General features: G+C 36.9%; 1 protein-coding gene across 5 annotated transcripts in view; it reads right to left on the bottom strand.

Moving 5' to 3' along the window:
- LOC145983907 (1-phosphatidylinositol 4,5-bisphosphate phosphodiesterase delta-4-like) overlaps window positions 1-17,315 on the bottom strand; it is a 207,290-nt gene that overhangs the window by 36,363 nt on the left and 153,612 nt on the right. For all 5 annotated transcript variants that reach the window (XM_083117023.1, XM_083117020.1, XM_083117022.1 and 2 more), the window contains exons 9-11: window positions 12,977-13,186; window positions 7,693-7,901; window positions 5,283-5,373 (exon numbers count right to left, since the gene is read on the bottom strand). In XM_083117023.1, the coding sequence (XP_082973149.1) occupies window positions 5,283-5,373; window positions 7,693-7,901; window positions 12,977-13,186 (510 nt within the window). The remainder of the gene's footprint in view (window positions 1-5,282; window positions 5,374-7,692; window positions 7,902-12,976; window positions 13,187-17,315) is intronic.

The following is a 17,315-nucleotide window of genomic DNA, read 5'->3' as shown; positions in this document are numbered from 1 at the left end:
CCCTTATTCTGACTGGCGTTTTAAGAATAGAATATCCTTCAGAGCATCTCTAAGACATGGTCTTTTAAAAATCAGTTCTAGAGAAGAAACCTTGTCCAATTCACGTTTTCAACTTGTTTCCTTGTGTAGTTTTTAAAGCAGAGAAAAGTTATCACAATTGGTAATCTGGTGAACAAGATCGACGTCGAATATGTAATTGAAACAAAAATTTTAATGTTCATACCACGATGGTTTTACTGACTGAAAAGTTTATGTTTCACAATTTTGATTGAGCAGAGGGGGCTCTCTCACTGCACCAACCACCACCAACCCTATGATAATCATTTGAGTATCTTGAGTTTCTGTTTTAAGTCTACTTTATATACATATAGACTAATCGGGACTGGATCTATATTTATAGTGGGATTGAACTAACTATTAGGCGTCCACCAGATACCAAACTCGGGACATTTTCAATTACAAGGGTCACCTTTACCATTATGCTATAGGGGATGCAAAATATATCTGAAACTAAGAAGAAATTTTGAATGGAATGTAGAACGTAGGAGGCACCGTTCACATTGAAGGGGCAGACACCAGGAAATTCTCCCTCCACTTTCGTAACCTGTACATCTCTAATTTGATTCTCAGTGAAGGCAAGAATTTTATCCAATATTTTATATCACTTTTGTTATTGTTAATGAAGAATTCAAAGTAATAATTTGTCTTTAAATCTCAAGTTAGAAAGTCAGCAAAAATTATGTTTTTATACTAAATTTTACATTAATTGAAGATTTGCAAAGAAACAGTAAACCTTTTGGTTGGTTAATTGATTTAGTGTTCTAAGTCCACTTTATGCACAGTAAGGCTAAGTGGGACTGGACCTACAGTTTAAAGTTGAATCCGAACCACTATGTGCCTCCACCGGGTATCGAACCTTGAACCCCTTGATTACAAGGCAACGACGCTACCACTGCACCATCGGGGAGGCCAGTGTAAACCTTTTCATAATCGTTCCACTCCAAAAACAGATGTTTCTATAAGAGCCACATCAAGTTTGTTTGGAAGTAGTGATGTTCTATGACACACACACACACACACACATCCTCAACAGGTCCTATAGACCAGCAATGTCAAACTCAATTCGTGAGTAGGGCCGCATAACGATAATGTCAAAACTATCCGGGCCACACATCTAGAACCCCAACACCTTAAAATCCAGAACTAAGTGGTTCAACCCAATGGAGCCAAGGGGGGGGGGGGATTCCAGTGATTATTATTGCAGCATCGATATGTAAATTATATAGACCTCCCCCCATATTTTTTCATGGTTATAGTATTTTACATGTTACTTTCGAGTATAAATTGGTTACAATTGTAACTGTTTGTTTGCAATTATAGTTACGTTTCGCACAGATTTCACTGTTTTTCTTTTTTAACAATCTTCTCAAAAGTCTGCAATAATTTTTTTGTTAGCATGAAACTCTTAATGCAGACAACAAATGTTTTGTCAGTCATTCTTTCGACTATCCAAAATTGTGAACCCTTTCCAAATACTCATTAGTAACCCTATCCAAAATTAGGAAATACCCTATCCGACATTAGGCAGCCTTTTTGTCAGACTAAAAATATGCATACTATTCTTTGTTTCATAAAATATACCAAGTATTTCTTATAAATGTTAATATAACTTTCAGAAACATTAATAAATATATGTTCAATGTTTATCAACACATTTATGGCTTATTTTGTTTACATTTAGGTACTGAAAATCTAATTTGAAATTAAGTATCCGAAATATGGGCACTTGACCCTAAGCATTTCACTTAAATCTACATTCCTCTTCTATAGTCCTTTTCTTACTCCAACGAAGTTTGGGCAGCGATATGGTTCTCTGAAACTTTTACAGAAACTGGCTTTTCTTCAGGTAAATCCTTGAAAATCAAGAAACAGACTCATAGGCGACAAAGTATGCACGCTGCCCTCCCCCAGCTGGCAAGATATTTTCGTACTTCAGAAGTAACCTGTCAATCAGCTTGCTTAGTTGACACAACACCTAGTCTATAATGGAATGTATACCTGTGCAGGGAAAATTGGTCAATGTGTTGAAGTTTGGATGAGTCTGGTCTTGTATCACGAGAAAAGAGAAAAAGGGATAACTACAAATGTATAGATAATTTCAAGCATGAAGTGTTAAGTGGGGCCAAGGCGGGCCACATTAACGGATGCTGGGGCCCACATGCGGCCCACGGGCCGCGAGTTTGACTGGCTGAAATATCAGGAGCAAAGTTGTTACACTTCATCCACGAGACTCGAAACTGCGTGCGTCCCGTAGCTGGAGCCCAAAGCATGAAGCCTTAGACCGTACGGTCACGATGCAGAACAGCATCTAATGGCGAAAAAGTGGGGAACACCTGAAGATGAGTTTTTGTTTCCTAATTTTGATTTGGCAAAGGGGCTCTCTCACTGCACCAAGCACCATCAACCCTATGCCGGTCGTTTGAGTATCTTGAGTTTGAGTTTCTGTAAGTCTACTTTATGTATAGATAGGCTAATCGGGACTGGACCTACATTTATAGTGGGATTGAACTATTGGGCGTCCACCAGATACCAAACTCGGGACCTTTTGACATTATGAGGATCATCTTTACCATTACGCTATAGGGGAGGCAAACTATATCCGAAACTAAGAAGACATTTTGAATGGACATGTAGAATGTAGGAGGCAGGGTTCATGCTGAAGAGGAAGAAGACAGGGAATTGTCCTTCCCCTTTCCTAACCTGTACATCTCTAATGTAATTCTCAACCAAGCCAAGAATCTTGTCCTTCTACATTTTATGTCGCTTTTGTTATTGTTAATGAAGAATTCAAATTAATAATTTCTTTAAATCTCAAGTTAGCAAGTCAGCCAAAATTATGTTTTTATACTAAATTTTATATTAATTGAAGATTTGCAAAGATTTGCAAAGAAACAGTAGACCTTTTCATAATCAAGAGTCACATCAAGTTTATGATTGGAAGTAGTGAAGTTCTAGGAACCACACACACACATACATGTAAGCAACAACAATAGTAGGCTATTGTAATTTAATTTGGAGAGGATGTGATTTGTGAGCGGAACAAGCATGGGAATTTAACGAAGTTCCTTTGCGAATCATCAATTATGTGTGTGTGTGCGTGTGTGTGTACACGTATTTCCTATCTGCACCGTTGACTCACAAAGTACTACATGTGAGGTAAAACTATCGAAATGTAAAAAGAGGAAGCGCTACCACCCTCCCCGCCTTTTCTACATTTTATTCAAATCGAACACGAGGCACGTATCTATATATATATTTCGGAGGGGCGTCCTAACGTAATGTCTCAAAATAATAATGTTAAATTAAAATAAGTATAATTATATTAAATTAATTAATATATTTTTATTACATGAATAGGTAAGAAGGCGGTATAACAACAGTGATACAGTATAACATCACGTATTCATTATCTAGCTTACGTGTAGTTAAGGTCAGCAAAATTTGTAAAAAATAGAAACTGCCCTGGAAAGGAAATTAATGTCAAATAGATAAAGAATATAATATTTATTGAGCATGAAAAAATGGTGTTAGATCCAGTTGACGAAAGTAAAATTCCTGGTAATGTTTTGCATGTTATTATAAGTAGTAATAATTCTTGCATAAATCTTCTTTGGTACTGTCATTCAAAGTCCTATTGCTTTCAAATATTTTTGCGGAAATAAACAATTTGCGATTAAACAACAACCTTATTTTCATTACTTAATTGAAGTTATTTCATGATCTCATCATTTTCATTATTTAATTTTTGTACTTGGTAAGTCTTTCGGGGGGAGGTTGGGACACCTGGACCCCCTAAATACGTCCTTGGCGGTAGGGGTTGAGATAAAGTTACTGTGTCACTGGTTCCAATTCACGGTAAATATGCTCTGCTTCTCTACACTCAAACATACACAAACTGTGACAGCTACGGGACCTTCTGACGAGGGGACGGAACCCAGCTATGCAGAGGATTCAAACACATGCGCGAACTAGCCCTCACCGTCAGCCTGGGGCAATTTTCGAACAGAGACATCGAGTGGCCAAGTGGCGAACTATGATGAATGAAATTCTGCTGAAGCGGCCATATCTTTCGCCGTGGATAATACATGACATTTTTAAACAATCATCTTGGGCCGTGAAAGTGAATTTTGAAAGAAAAGTCCTCCCTAGCTTAGAGCTTAGTCGTAAAAGGATTGAGCATTACGTCAGCATGCATCATAATGGCCATTTTCGTTGGTGCTACCCACAAATCTTATAACCATTCTGTGCTTATTTACGTATTTCCTTATGGGAAATTGAAAAAAAAAATTGAATTTGTGCACATTTATCGAACTGAAATTGCATAAATGTGTCATGTACTCAAAGTTTCATAAAGTAAGTTCACATCTACTGTGTGTTTTCCGGCAAATTTTTGTCCTAAAATGTTATACTCAACAAAATACAAAAAAGCCCATGTTAAATTTAAGCACTTTCCATGGCGACCTTCGCCAAACTCCACCTCCCTCTTAAGATCAACAAAGAATTCCAAAGAAACAGTGGAAAGGATAAGAAAAAGGAAGGAAGGAAGAGAGAGGATAGGAGGAAAGAAGACCACAAGGAAAGGAATCTATCTACATCCAAATGTAAGGCTATGATAAGCAGATAGTCCCAGACACTCATTAGCGACCTGTTAATCATCTGTCAGGAGACATGACACATACAAATACCAGGGGAGGAGACATCTCAGATATGGACTGACACCTTCAGTTGTGTGCATGTCTAGAAACCTGTGTTGCGAGTACATATAATCTTCCCGTTTGTACTTTTTTAATTTTAGTTGGGTTCTTAGCATGAAGAAGACCCTGCTATAGGGTTGAAACACTACATGCACAGTGTTTTATTGCACAATAAAGACTACCTTCATCAGCATATTTAGTGTTTTTTTTAAAAATATTGGAATATTTTTTGAACTGAAAAAAAAAGCCAAAGAAAAAACTTTAAAGAAACTGGGACCTTTCTAACCACTTGCCAATTCTAAAAACAACAACACTAAAATCATCAAGGTGTCGCAGGTTTCTCATGTGCACTGTCAAGGGAAGAATGGAAGAAGAGTAAAAAATAAGTGATTGACAAGGAGTTATGAACTGACTACCAAATGAATCTATTCATTTTTTCCCTATATATAGTACGCTATTTTTACCATTTACAGTATGTGTGTAATAAAGAGATGACAAACGCACAAAAATATGAAAATAGTAACTTACCGTCAGTCTTGGCTTTTTGAAAATTATAAAAATGAACAGCTTGGCAGATGTTTACAAGATTAGACAACCCAACAGCAACTATCTTCTTCTTCTGTAATTAAAATAAATTGCATAAATAATTGCACTTGTATGAGGAAATATATTTTAAGATGTATATTTAAAAGAAGAGCTACTAAAAATGTGCAAGAAAAATATGTATATAGAGGTATAAGCAATCAAAAAATTGCACACAATTCCAATTTTACAGACAATATAGTGCTATGAATTTTTCAAAAAGTTTAGCTGTTTAGGAAGCATGTTGAATGTGATTCTGCAGTAGCTAAGGAACTTACCAGGTATTCTGATGCTAACAATACAGGATTAAGTTGTTGTAATCCGAAGGCAGGGGTTATGGGTTAAGGTAATAACATATTAAATGTCATGGTGGTAAGATTGCCTGACCAGACGATCATTGCACCTTAAGGTCACTTAATAAAGCAGCTCTAGAATACACTCAGCCTCCTACCAATATCACTTACCATTCTGCCCTTGGTTCCTTAATGGCATAGTGCTAAAAAGAGGAGGAACGCTGTTTTATAAAGATCACAAAAGTTGAGTGTATTATGAGAGACATTTTTAATTAACACTAGGGCTTAGCCAATACAGATGCCAGTGTATTGGTATAGGTATCAGAAAGTATCGGTTTGAATTTATTTACCAATAACTGGCGATACTTTTGCAGCATTTTAGTCTTTCGCAAGGTTCGCAAAAATGCCAAACTGTACTTTTGCGGAGTCTAATTATCCTGGAAGTTATGCAAAGTTCAAAATTTCATTTTATTTTTCACCAGTTTTATGTGAAAGACTGGAATTATGTGATTTGTAATTTAATATTCTGATGTTTTCTTTTTTATTGTTTAAAGCAGAACTCTTGGTAAATTGATGTATATATTTAGAGTAGAATACTTGCACAGTAATATTAATCAATATTTTGAACAACTTTTAATTATAACAATTTTTAAGCATCTGTATCAGTATCGGTGGGAATCTGTGAGGGTATCTGTTCAAAGTAGTATTGGCTCAGCCCCAATATATACCACTGTACTTGTTTTCACACACATGCTGGGGTTGAGGATGTAATTACTAAATGTGTGTACCCATTATACAGATTTAATGGATTAGATTTCAAAAAGCCAAATTGTATGTGATGTGCATATAAATGTAAAAGTAAAAACTTAAAAAATGTCACTGGCAAATTTAAAAGAAAATTAAGTATTTTCATCTAAATACAAAATATTGAGTGTTAACAAAAATTACTCCATAGTCTGTAAGTGATGCAAGCAGTATTCTGATGTATCAATGTCCAAATGCTTCAGTCCACTCCAGAGCTTGTGTGATAATGAAAAATATCAAACATTGCTCAATATTCATACCAGAAGTGCAAATTCCAAGCTAGTGGTCGGAAAAAAAAAAGCATTGGTTTTGTTTTTATAAGTAGGTATACATACACGCTTAAACAAAATGTGTTTCATGGAATCAAATAATAGTTGAATGAGGCACATTATTTCACTGGGTGGTAGCTAGGAACAAGAAAATAAATGTTACATTTCATCAGTGCTGAAAGAGTATAAGCTGAAATACAATAGCTACAATAATGACTTGAAATAGAACTGTGAAAATGAATCTGAAACTTTCTTTTCATTGGATTTAAAATGTAAAATGTAACTGTTTTATATCACAAGCATTCTTGTCTACTGATATCACCATGCACACAAGTTCAACATATTATACATATGTGTTATATTATGTGGTGGCATGTGTGTATCTACGTAAAAGCAGTTTCACTGTACAGTGTTGTAAAAGGACAATAGTTACAGACATGGCTGTATATAAGGGGAGGGTTTAACAGGTCAAAACCCCTCCTCTTGGTTTAGTAAACATTTTGCACTAATTGTATAATCAAATAAACAAATCTCAAAATTGGTCAAAAAACTGATGACTGACAAGTTTTGAAATATCACACACAAAGTAAGTGTTTTAAAAATAAAAGTACAATTCTAACGAAGTTAAATATAAAAATAATGTTTATGTACAGTCACGGTTATAGCAATCCCATTCAATGAAATCAATGCAACCCAGAAGTTTCCATGACTGTACATCAAGCCAATATGCGTAGCGAAAATTTTATCTGTTACAATTTTAGAAGCTATTATTCATAATTAATAGTAATAATTAAATTGTAACTTTGAAATTTGTGCCATCCTTGGGCTGCTGTATGTTGAACCAGACTCATTATTTCTGTATATATACATCCATGGTTACAGAGAACAAATTCCTTTTTATAATATTCAACAAGAAGGTCACAGAGTTCATTAGAACAGTAGAGTTGTAGCATATGCATCTACATTATATGAATATAAAATTACTCTAACCTTTCTTTCTTCCTCTGCATTTTGCTCATCAGCATCAGCATACTGCACATCCCTGTCATCATCTGTATCCGACTCCTCGGCTTCCTCAACCTCATTTGATTTAACTGGAGGTTTCACTTTCTTTGCTTTTATAATAATTTTGTGCTTCAAATTTTCTGGTGAGGGTAGCTGCTTCATATTTTCACCAGTCTCATCCAAGTACAACATATCTAGAAGAAAAGCATATATATATAATAAATTATAGTAGAACTCCTATTGATATGTGGACCAACTCTCGCCAACAAATGCTAATTTGTTGTGAATCAAAGTTTTTAAATAATTTTAAAACTATGGCACACTGTACAAAATAGCACATAATTGCTTTTAATTCAAGGCAATATAATATGCTTATAAAATACTATTCAAATCAGGTAGCATTTACTTTTCCTGCTTGTATGGCCATTAAATCTTCAAGTCTCAAGACCATTACAAAATTGATTGATTTCGCTTATTTTACTTGGGTAATTATTGTAATGATGAGGATGAGTGATTAAATTGAGTAAGGGGGACTCGCAAAGAACACCCATGACCCAGTCTGGGATTCGAATCCAGGACCCCTGGTATCATAACATGGTGTGCTAACCACTTTGCCATGGAGGTCAGCTTCCCGTCTCAAGAGCATTACAAAAATTTGCACTTCTGATCCTCAAGTGTGATAACTGCTTTTACCAAAGCAAAATATTTTGATCAACAGTAGATCCTGAATGTACAAAGTGACTACAAAACTTAATTATCTGACATTGATTTTAATTTTTAAAAAAATAATTTTATTGTATTTTTGTATGTATACTTAAACAATGAAAAAAGTGCACATTCAGCAAGTTCCCTTAATTTTCAGGTTATTTCTTGGAAAAATATTTCTAAAATCTGATCTTTGTTACACAAATCTGAACTAGTGAAACAAATTTTTACCATGCTTCTTACACTGGAGTTCATCATTTGACTGTCTATGTGAAAATTCATTGTTTTTACTTGTTGATCAGTGAGGTGTGATTTTTCTTTTTTTAAATAAACAAATAAAATGTGTCTTATCACTGATCAAGAAAGGCTGAAAATTAAACTTGCTTCTGTCTTCATTCAGATGGAAAAAAAGGGGGGAGTATGGCACAGTGCCTACAAGAGGTAGTGTTGAAAACAATCGAAAATTATGGTTTCAGTCAGATGACAGCCCTGTCCTAGCATCACCTGATTTTTTGCTGAAATTTCTACAGAGTACATCTGTGTGTATCAAATCATAAAGTAATTTACGTGGAGGCACATTGCATAGTGGTTCGAATCCCACTTTAAACTGTAGGTCCATTCCCAATTAGCCTACCTATGCATAAAGTGGACTTACAAAACATATTCGATTCATAAAGTAATTTACAACTCCACACTTGATAAACAAGGCACTGCAGACATCATTATTCCAAAGGCAACAGATTCTGTTGTGGTAGCACTGGCAGAGACTATTCCACACACGTAAAACAGCGGCAGCGAAAATTCAGTTAAAGCCAGGGCTGGCTTGGTAGTTCAATTGGTAGAGCAACGGCACAGTATGCCAGAGGCCCAGTTCAAGCCTGCATTTTTTGCTGAAATTTCTACTGAGTACATCTCCCGTGTGTCCCAAATTGTAAGGCAGTAAGTGGGAGCTTTAAGGCTGAAGTGACTGAGGGGAGGGGGAGTTCACACCAAAGTGACAAGCAACATGACCACAACGCACTCACTGGAATATGTACTTATCCCTCCAGTCTGTAGTGAATAGATGACCAATAAACTGAGGTGACACAATATATGCTACTGAGAAAATGGTCCAGTCCTATGGGACATAGAAACAGCATGTGCAGCTTGTGTTGCTCTGGTATAGAGCGACCACAAACAAAAGAACCTTCAACGAAAAGTCTCTGCGCAGCTCACCCTTCTTCCGTTAAACTCTGGCCATAAGGAAGCATGCTCCACTCTATCCCTCCCCTCAACATGGGAGTACGGTACACAGGAGTCATGGGTCTGTGCAGGCTTTTTTGCTTGTGGTTGCACTATATAAACTGTTGCATTTATTTCTAAAGGTTTGTTTCCAAGTAACACATGCCACTTTTTTTTACCTCTATGTAAAATTCCTGTTGCATGTGCAGATTAATTATTAAAAAATCAACTTCTCATTATGATGGTTTATCTAACACAAAATATTGAAACAGATTATTAGATGAGATTATGAATAAGCAGGGTGTCTACCAAAATAACAAATCCAAAATTCTTTACTTTTTCAACCTTTCTTTCCTTTATTTAAACATTTATTTAAGGGGAGGAGATACAGTTACGCACCAATTGTGCATTTATTTCAATATCGCCAGAATGGGCACTGCTACTTAATAAGAAACCCTGGGTGTATTCAAGAGTATGAATTTCTCTCCATGTTGCAAGTGGAAGGTTTTTTTTATGTTGATTATAAAGCTGAACACGATGTTTGAAAAATACGTATGATAAGAATTTTCGGAATCCCATGTATTCCTTATGGGGAATCAACCTCAACATCAAGTTACGGCTAATCAAATGGAAGTTTCGACTTTTCCGCTGGTGAAATGCATCTTCAAGCTGCCCTGTTCCCATTGACATCTTTTCCTATTCCATCAGAAGTTTGATATTCCCAAGAGAACAAATCAAATCATACTCCCATATGATCAATGCTTTTCTCCTTGCCTCCTGGCAGTGTTGTCAAACCTGATGCACATAAAAGAAATAAATTTCACCTTGTAAGGAGTTAAAACTGACTTTCATGGAGCTAGATTTATGAAGGCTGGATAAAGTGCCTCCTAGGGTAATGTTAGTTGTCAAAGGGGTGGGGGCACTGCTATTATCCTTAACTCTTAAATTGATGACAATTTATTCTTAGTTTTCTATTCTGTTTTCAACATCTAGATCTGGTGGCATCGCCCATCTCAATAATCCACCTATGGTTGTATGAAATCAAAAATAAAGAATTCCCTGATAATATTATGTCAATTTCACGTTAAAGACTGTGCTATAAGGAAGTAGCTGGGGAGATAAGAGGGAGTGGGGCAATGCAGCCAATACAACGATATTATGACAAAAGTTGGTCTATGTGGGCCGGAACCAGTGATGGCATCATAGTGGGGCATGGGGGTGGGTATCCCAGTTCACAGCCAAACGAGTGTACGAAAGAACCAGATCTGGCTCCAAGAGAGCTAAGTTGGCACACTGCCACAGACAGAAGAGCTTGGGAAGAGTCCTGTGGAGACTGTATCACATGCCCTTAATTGTCCCCTACTCAGGTATAGTTGGAAATTATGAAAATAGATAATTTTATTCAATGAAAAACCCCTACCACAAGGCCAGTTGAGATGAAAACTGAAGCTGTACTTTAACAAAAGATTTAGACTTACTTAAATTATTAATGCATGTACAAATTAATGCTTCAGACTTCATCCTGGATGAGGAATGGCCACATTACTTTATTTAATATTTTAACAAAACTTCACCCATACAAGAATGCAATTCTTAAGAAACAAAGTGAAAAATCTTAACCACAACTCACTACAATTTTAGATTTCCAAATATTCAATTTATCTAATCCACGTATATACAATGTAAATTCACTATACTGTAAAAACTAGCAAAAATTCATGACCACAAGCATAATTTCTTGACTTTCTTAACCCACCTCTGGATTTCTTGACATTCTTGACTGGTAGAGACACTGATAAGTATTAGGGATGAACAGATTAATCAGTATACTCTATCGTTATCAGCCACTATAAGCATATCGGTGTATCAGTAAAATACAGATTATTTTAATGATCTGATATATCTATAAATATCTTATAATCAAGTGCAAAATTCTGTCATTATGTTATAATTTTTATGGATAATCACCATGCCTTACATTTTAAAAAATGTCTAAATGTGCAACTTCTTTTGCACTGCAGTCAACTGGAAACAAACATTTATTGAGGAGGTCAATGAACCATTCAGTTTCCTCAAGGACCATTTGGAATGTTATATCTGATAGGTAGAATATCGGGTATGGGTAAATTTCTTATCCGTACTTTATCCATATCATCCAAAATTTCTTCTCAGCCTGTCCCTAATAATAACTAAAAATACATTTCATGGGCATCCATAACAAAGTTGGATTTCCTTTTTCAGTGAATTAGACTTGACACCCAATAACAGAAAAAAATGACATTGTGATATTATGGGCATATCAGCACATAGGCTTTTCTTGCCCATCACACAATACAATATGGGGATAAGACCCTTAACTAAAAGAAAATCCTAATAAGAAAATAAAATGTCTATTGAAGACTTCCTTGCTCAATTTTTAACACTAATTCATTCATTTCTTATAGGGGCATGCATATTTAGTTTTTGACAAAATCAAAAAATTGAAATAACACATTGTAAAGTTAATTTTTCATGTTTTTGAAAGGTATGAGGTGTATTTTGTCATGAAATGAATTGCAAATGCGAAAAACTTAAAACACAAAATTTAGGGTTTATTTACCGACGCAACAACTTCTGAGGTCTGAATTATCCTGAGAATTATGCAAATCATTGAAAATTGATTAATTCTGCTGTAAATATTTGAGAAGCCAAAAATGGACTCTTTTTCACAGAAATAAACTTAATACTCGAATAACTATATAAATTTGAATATTTTTTTTTGTAATAAGTATAGTTTTTATATCAAATTTAGTTTCTTATTCACCATTTTAACACCGAAATGACATTTTATGTACCGCTTTGGATCAAAATATGCCCAGTTCATGTACCGAAATCTTGATAATTTATTCACCATAAATATGTGGCTCTATTTGTTACTATGCTGCTTCCAAGGATAAAATCTCCTTACCTATTAAAAGCTGAGGCTGTAAAGGAGCATTCAGCACACACAAGGACAAACTAAACAGAGGATTATCCTGGTGATGGATCTAGGCACTAGTGTCATTGGCCAGCAAGAAGCAGTTACCAGGGCATATTATGGAGAAGTGAGGTTGACTTTTTGGTGTTTTACCAGAAGAAAATCCCTTACACCGTGACAGAAAAAATGCTATGCTGGTAAGAAAACACACACCTACAAGAGTGCTGGTAAGCCAAGGTAAGATCAATGCCCATAAGACGCAACATGAAAAGCCCTGACATTCAGCACTGCAGGTCAGCGAAACAAGAGTTTCATTTATTCCTAATGAGGGCAAAGAAAGCCACTGGGTTAAATCTGATGCCTGTGTTATTGTTCTGCATATCTCACCTCCTAAGATGCTCTTCAAATGCTTGGCCATCTTTTCCTGCTGCTCTTCACTGCAGTGATTTTCAAGGGAGAGTATTACTGGATATTCGGAGCTATGGAAAGCATATGGTTTTATTGCATCTGCAATCACATCTTTGAACAGAATTTTGGAAGTCAGTGTAAATCCATGGTATATAATTGGATCTCCATCTGGGCCATCCCAACAATCCACTAGAAAAAAAATTTAAATTTACTTTACAGTTGAAACATGTCACATCGGCACATAATTTTTTTAAAAAAATGTACCTATTCTCATCTCATGGATAATGTGGGAAAGTTTGCCTTTTTGATGTTTTAGTACAATTCTTTTCCTGCATCATATTTAATTTCCATGATTACTGTCAACCAGAATGGAATGTGCAATATAAAAAAACACTGTCAAATATTAAATGAAGGGCTCAGGTGTAAAACATGGTAAGTGACACTTTGGTCATTTCTGAGTTCATTAAGAGAAAAGGTTATTCGAAGCTATACTGTAGATAAATTGTTTTCATGTTGTATATACCTATTTCACAAGGCTTCACAGAGTCCAATGCAAATTTTATGACACAGTAATTTCACTAGAAAATTCAAGGATGGCACATTTTACTTTGGAACTCAAAACTTACGAAAATATGTCACTTACCAGGTTTTACACCTGAGCCCTTCTAATATCAAACCCATTGCTTCTGAAACTATCACAGCTATGTCTGGAGTTGATCAATTTCTAAACAATACACTGTGCTTTTCATGGTCAAGTTGTCCGTGGAACGGTGGCTAGCATGCCAGGCAGTGAGAGAGCATCTGCTGGCATTTAGAACCACAGCTGTATGATGAATTTTGAACTGAATGTGTCAGTGCTTCAGTATACAGATAGTAGGAGTCCAGTTTGCATGTATTTGTGAAGTGTTAAGGTATTAACTAGTGTTTTAGATTGTTTTGTTTTAGTTTACGTATTACTGGTACTTTTCTGCAGTCTAACAATGCCATGCTACATGTACTCTTTGCAACATCTTATTTGACCACCCTGAAAAATTTCAAAGTCCGGAATTCGTAAATTTGGCAGCATAGTGCATTAGAGCCAACTAAAAGTAGCCATCTCTGCAACATTTCTTCTTCCTAAATGGAAACTCGTGTGATTTTTTTTCATTCTTTCACATTCCATGAAGTTAAGATACCCCAAACCAGTAATACAATACATGAGTAGACAAAACAATCTCCAGTAGAAATATGAATGTTGAAAATATTTCACGATTCTTCGCTCTGAATTTGAAAATAGGGAAATTTATGTGCATTTTGAAACACTGAACAGGTTCTCATCCACATGGAGAGAATTGCCGTCACATTTGAATGCAAGGAGGCAAATTTCTGATGATTTTATACGAACCTTTCAGTAAAGATACCTTGCACAACACCAAACGATTCTGCAAAGTGTATCCTTTCCTTGGTCCTTGGTGAAAAATGGCTCGAAACTCCAGCACAAAATTGCTTCAACTGAGATCAACGTGCTTTATTGAGCTTTTAGTTAGTAATCTCCTGGAGTAGTTGGTTAGTTTTTTTTTTACTGTTTTCGTCAAGATCGAAACATCCTAGGTTCAAATCCCACCCTTTCCTGATTATTTTTTAAGTGTTGTAATAACGTAATATAAGATTATATGATATTACTGTAAATATTTATGCGATGCATACTCAGTGGTGGCAATTGGGTTCCAAAACTGATGGTACAAGGTGCTAAAATGGGGGGAGGGGGGCAGGGCAAGGACAGTTTACTTTCCTTTGGTAGATAAGGTTTAGCATAGTGTGGGGGCAACTGCCCCTCCACACCTCCTAATCGTCGCCACTGTGCATGCCTCAAGTAATGCTTCTACTAATGTTCTTTATCTTTCAGTGATTGGCAGGATTTTAGGCAAAACTTTTCCTTTCATTCAGCGGTCATAAGTTATGTTAACACATATTTTAAGAACTTATGTGTCATTAATATATGTTCTTAAACACGATGTTGTAATCAACGGGTCCCAGGCTCAACACCCGGTGGAGGCACGATGCACATTGGTTCGGATTCCAGTTTAAAATGTAGATCCAGTACCAATTAATCTGCCTGTGCAGAAAGTAGACTTAAAACAACAATACAGAAATATATACAAATAGAATGTTCTTTGCTTGCATTCTTCACATTTTTTCCATGATACAACCACAAATTTGATGAACAGATTCTCTCGGGCTATCGACCAGGTGAGTCAGGTGAGTTGTGGAAATAATTCCAAGCTTTCAAGAGCTACCATCACTCTCATCTTCAGGGTAGAAGTGCAGTTCTGAGTGTCAACCCAGTGTATATACGTTCGTGGAGGGGGATCCCGGTGAAGATGGTGGACCAATCGAGTGGCGTGTCTGCTACGTGTGCGTTTCTGGTTAACTAACGCTAACCAGGCTGAGTCAAGTTCGAGCCCCGTGTTGTGATTAAGATTGTCTTTTTCTTCATTAATGGCTATTGCTTCCTTGATAATATGGTACCAGTAGTTTCGAAGTTTTGGCTATGATTTCTGTGTTGCTGAAATCTGGTCTATGTCCCTCATTGATTGAATGTTCTGCTAGTCCCGACTTTTCAGGGTGGAAATACTTGATGGAGCTTTGATGTTCTTTACAGCGCTGTTCTATTGTCCTACCCATTTGCCCAATGTATGTTTTCCGGCATTTGCAGGTAATTCGGTAGACTCCCAGTGTTTTGAGTCCTAACTTATCCTTGCGGTTGCGTAGTCGACTTCTGATCTTCGGAGGTGGTTTGTGAATGGTTTTTGTGTTATGTTTTTTTAGAAATCGGCTGATAACTCCAGAGAGATTTCCAGTGTAAGGAAGGATGCCTATCTTCTGGTCAGCTTTGTCTGGATTCCCCGGCATGTCCGGATTCCCTGGTGCTGGTCTACTTGGACAGTACTCGTTTTAATGTCATGTTGATATGTTCAGAGTACCCGTTCTGTGTGAAAGCTGTGTGAAGATGATGTATTTCTTCTGATAGATGCTCCTCGTCACTGATGGAGATGACCCAGTGAAAAAAGTAGAGATAGCTGTAGCTCATTGAGATGGGTGGTGAAAACTGTTGGCATTGAGATATACAGGGTGGGCCAAAAGTCCCTTACCACCCCTTGTAAAAATCGTTTTAGTGGAAATTGATGAATAACAACCATGTGTGACCACATTAGGCCTAGGGGGAAGTCATAAGGTGGGGGTGTCCTTGACGGCAGCTATCTTGAAAGCCGCCATCTTGGATACAAGTCCAGTTTTGTAAATGGGAAGGTAAGCATGCGATACATGATTTTAGGCTAGAATTTGATAAGGAAAACAATGGTGAAGTCGTAATGTTGAAATCTTCATTTGTTAAAAAGTTACAGGCATTCAACTGTTGGTTTGATTGACTGATTTGGTGTTTTAAGTCCACTTTATGCACAGTAAGGCTAATCGGACTGGACCTACAGTTTAAAATGGGATCCGAACCACTATGTGCCTCCACCGGGTTCGAACCCGGAACCCCTTGATTACAAGGCAACGACGCTACCACTGCGCCATCGGGGAGGCCCCATTCATTCAACTGTTGGAATCACACCTCCTTTTTTTTTATTTGTTGCAGGTGCCTAAATCATGCCACTAACCACAAAGGAGAGGAAAGAGTTAATAAGGGCATGGGGTGGAAGGAGTGCAAGGGTTGTAGCAGCTGAATTTAATGAACGGCACCCAGATCGACATCCTGTGTCTCATGTGAGTGTTGCCAACCTCTTCCAGAAATTCATGGATACTGGTTCAGTAGCGGACAAACCCAGGTCTGGAAGACCCACTACTGCAACAAACGAAGGCACAACCATAGCAGTGTTGGCATCTGTTGCAACATCACCACACCGCAGTACACGTTGCCTCTCAGTGGCATGTGGTGTCAGCCGTACATCCATCAGACGCATCCTAAGGAAAAACAATTGGCATCCGTACAAATTGCAACTTCAACATTATTTATCAGAAGACGACCCAGATCGACGCCTGGAATTCTGTGACTGGGCAGTTGCCCAACTTGAAGCAGATCCCACATTCGCCTCAAAAATCCTGTTTTCCGACGAAGCGAATTTTTATGTGCAAAGAGAGGTCAACAAACAAAACTGTCGCTACTGGTCCGCTACCAATCCTCACTGGGTTGACCCCTGTAAATTGGTAGGAGCTGGTAAAGTTATGGTGTGGTGCGGCCTATGGGGTACCAAACTAATTGGTCCATTTGTCATTCCTGGTAACCTTAATGCTGATCATTATTTGGCAATGTTGCGTGATCTCATCCTGCCGTCCG

Source organism: Lepisma saccharinum, chromosome 2, assembly GCF_977018435.1.
Source record: "Lepisma saccharinum chromosome 2, izLepSacc3.1, whole genome shotgun sequence".
Taxonomy (NCBI): Eukaryota; Metazoa; Arthropoda; class Insecta; order Zygentoma; family Lepismatidae; genus Lepisma; species Lepisma saccharinum.
The sequence above is the reverse complement of the archived record's forward strand: the minus strand, read 5'-3'. Positions and strand labels throughout refer to the sequence as shown.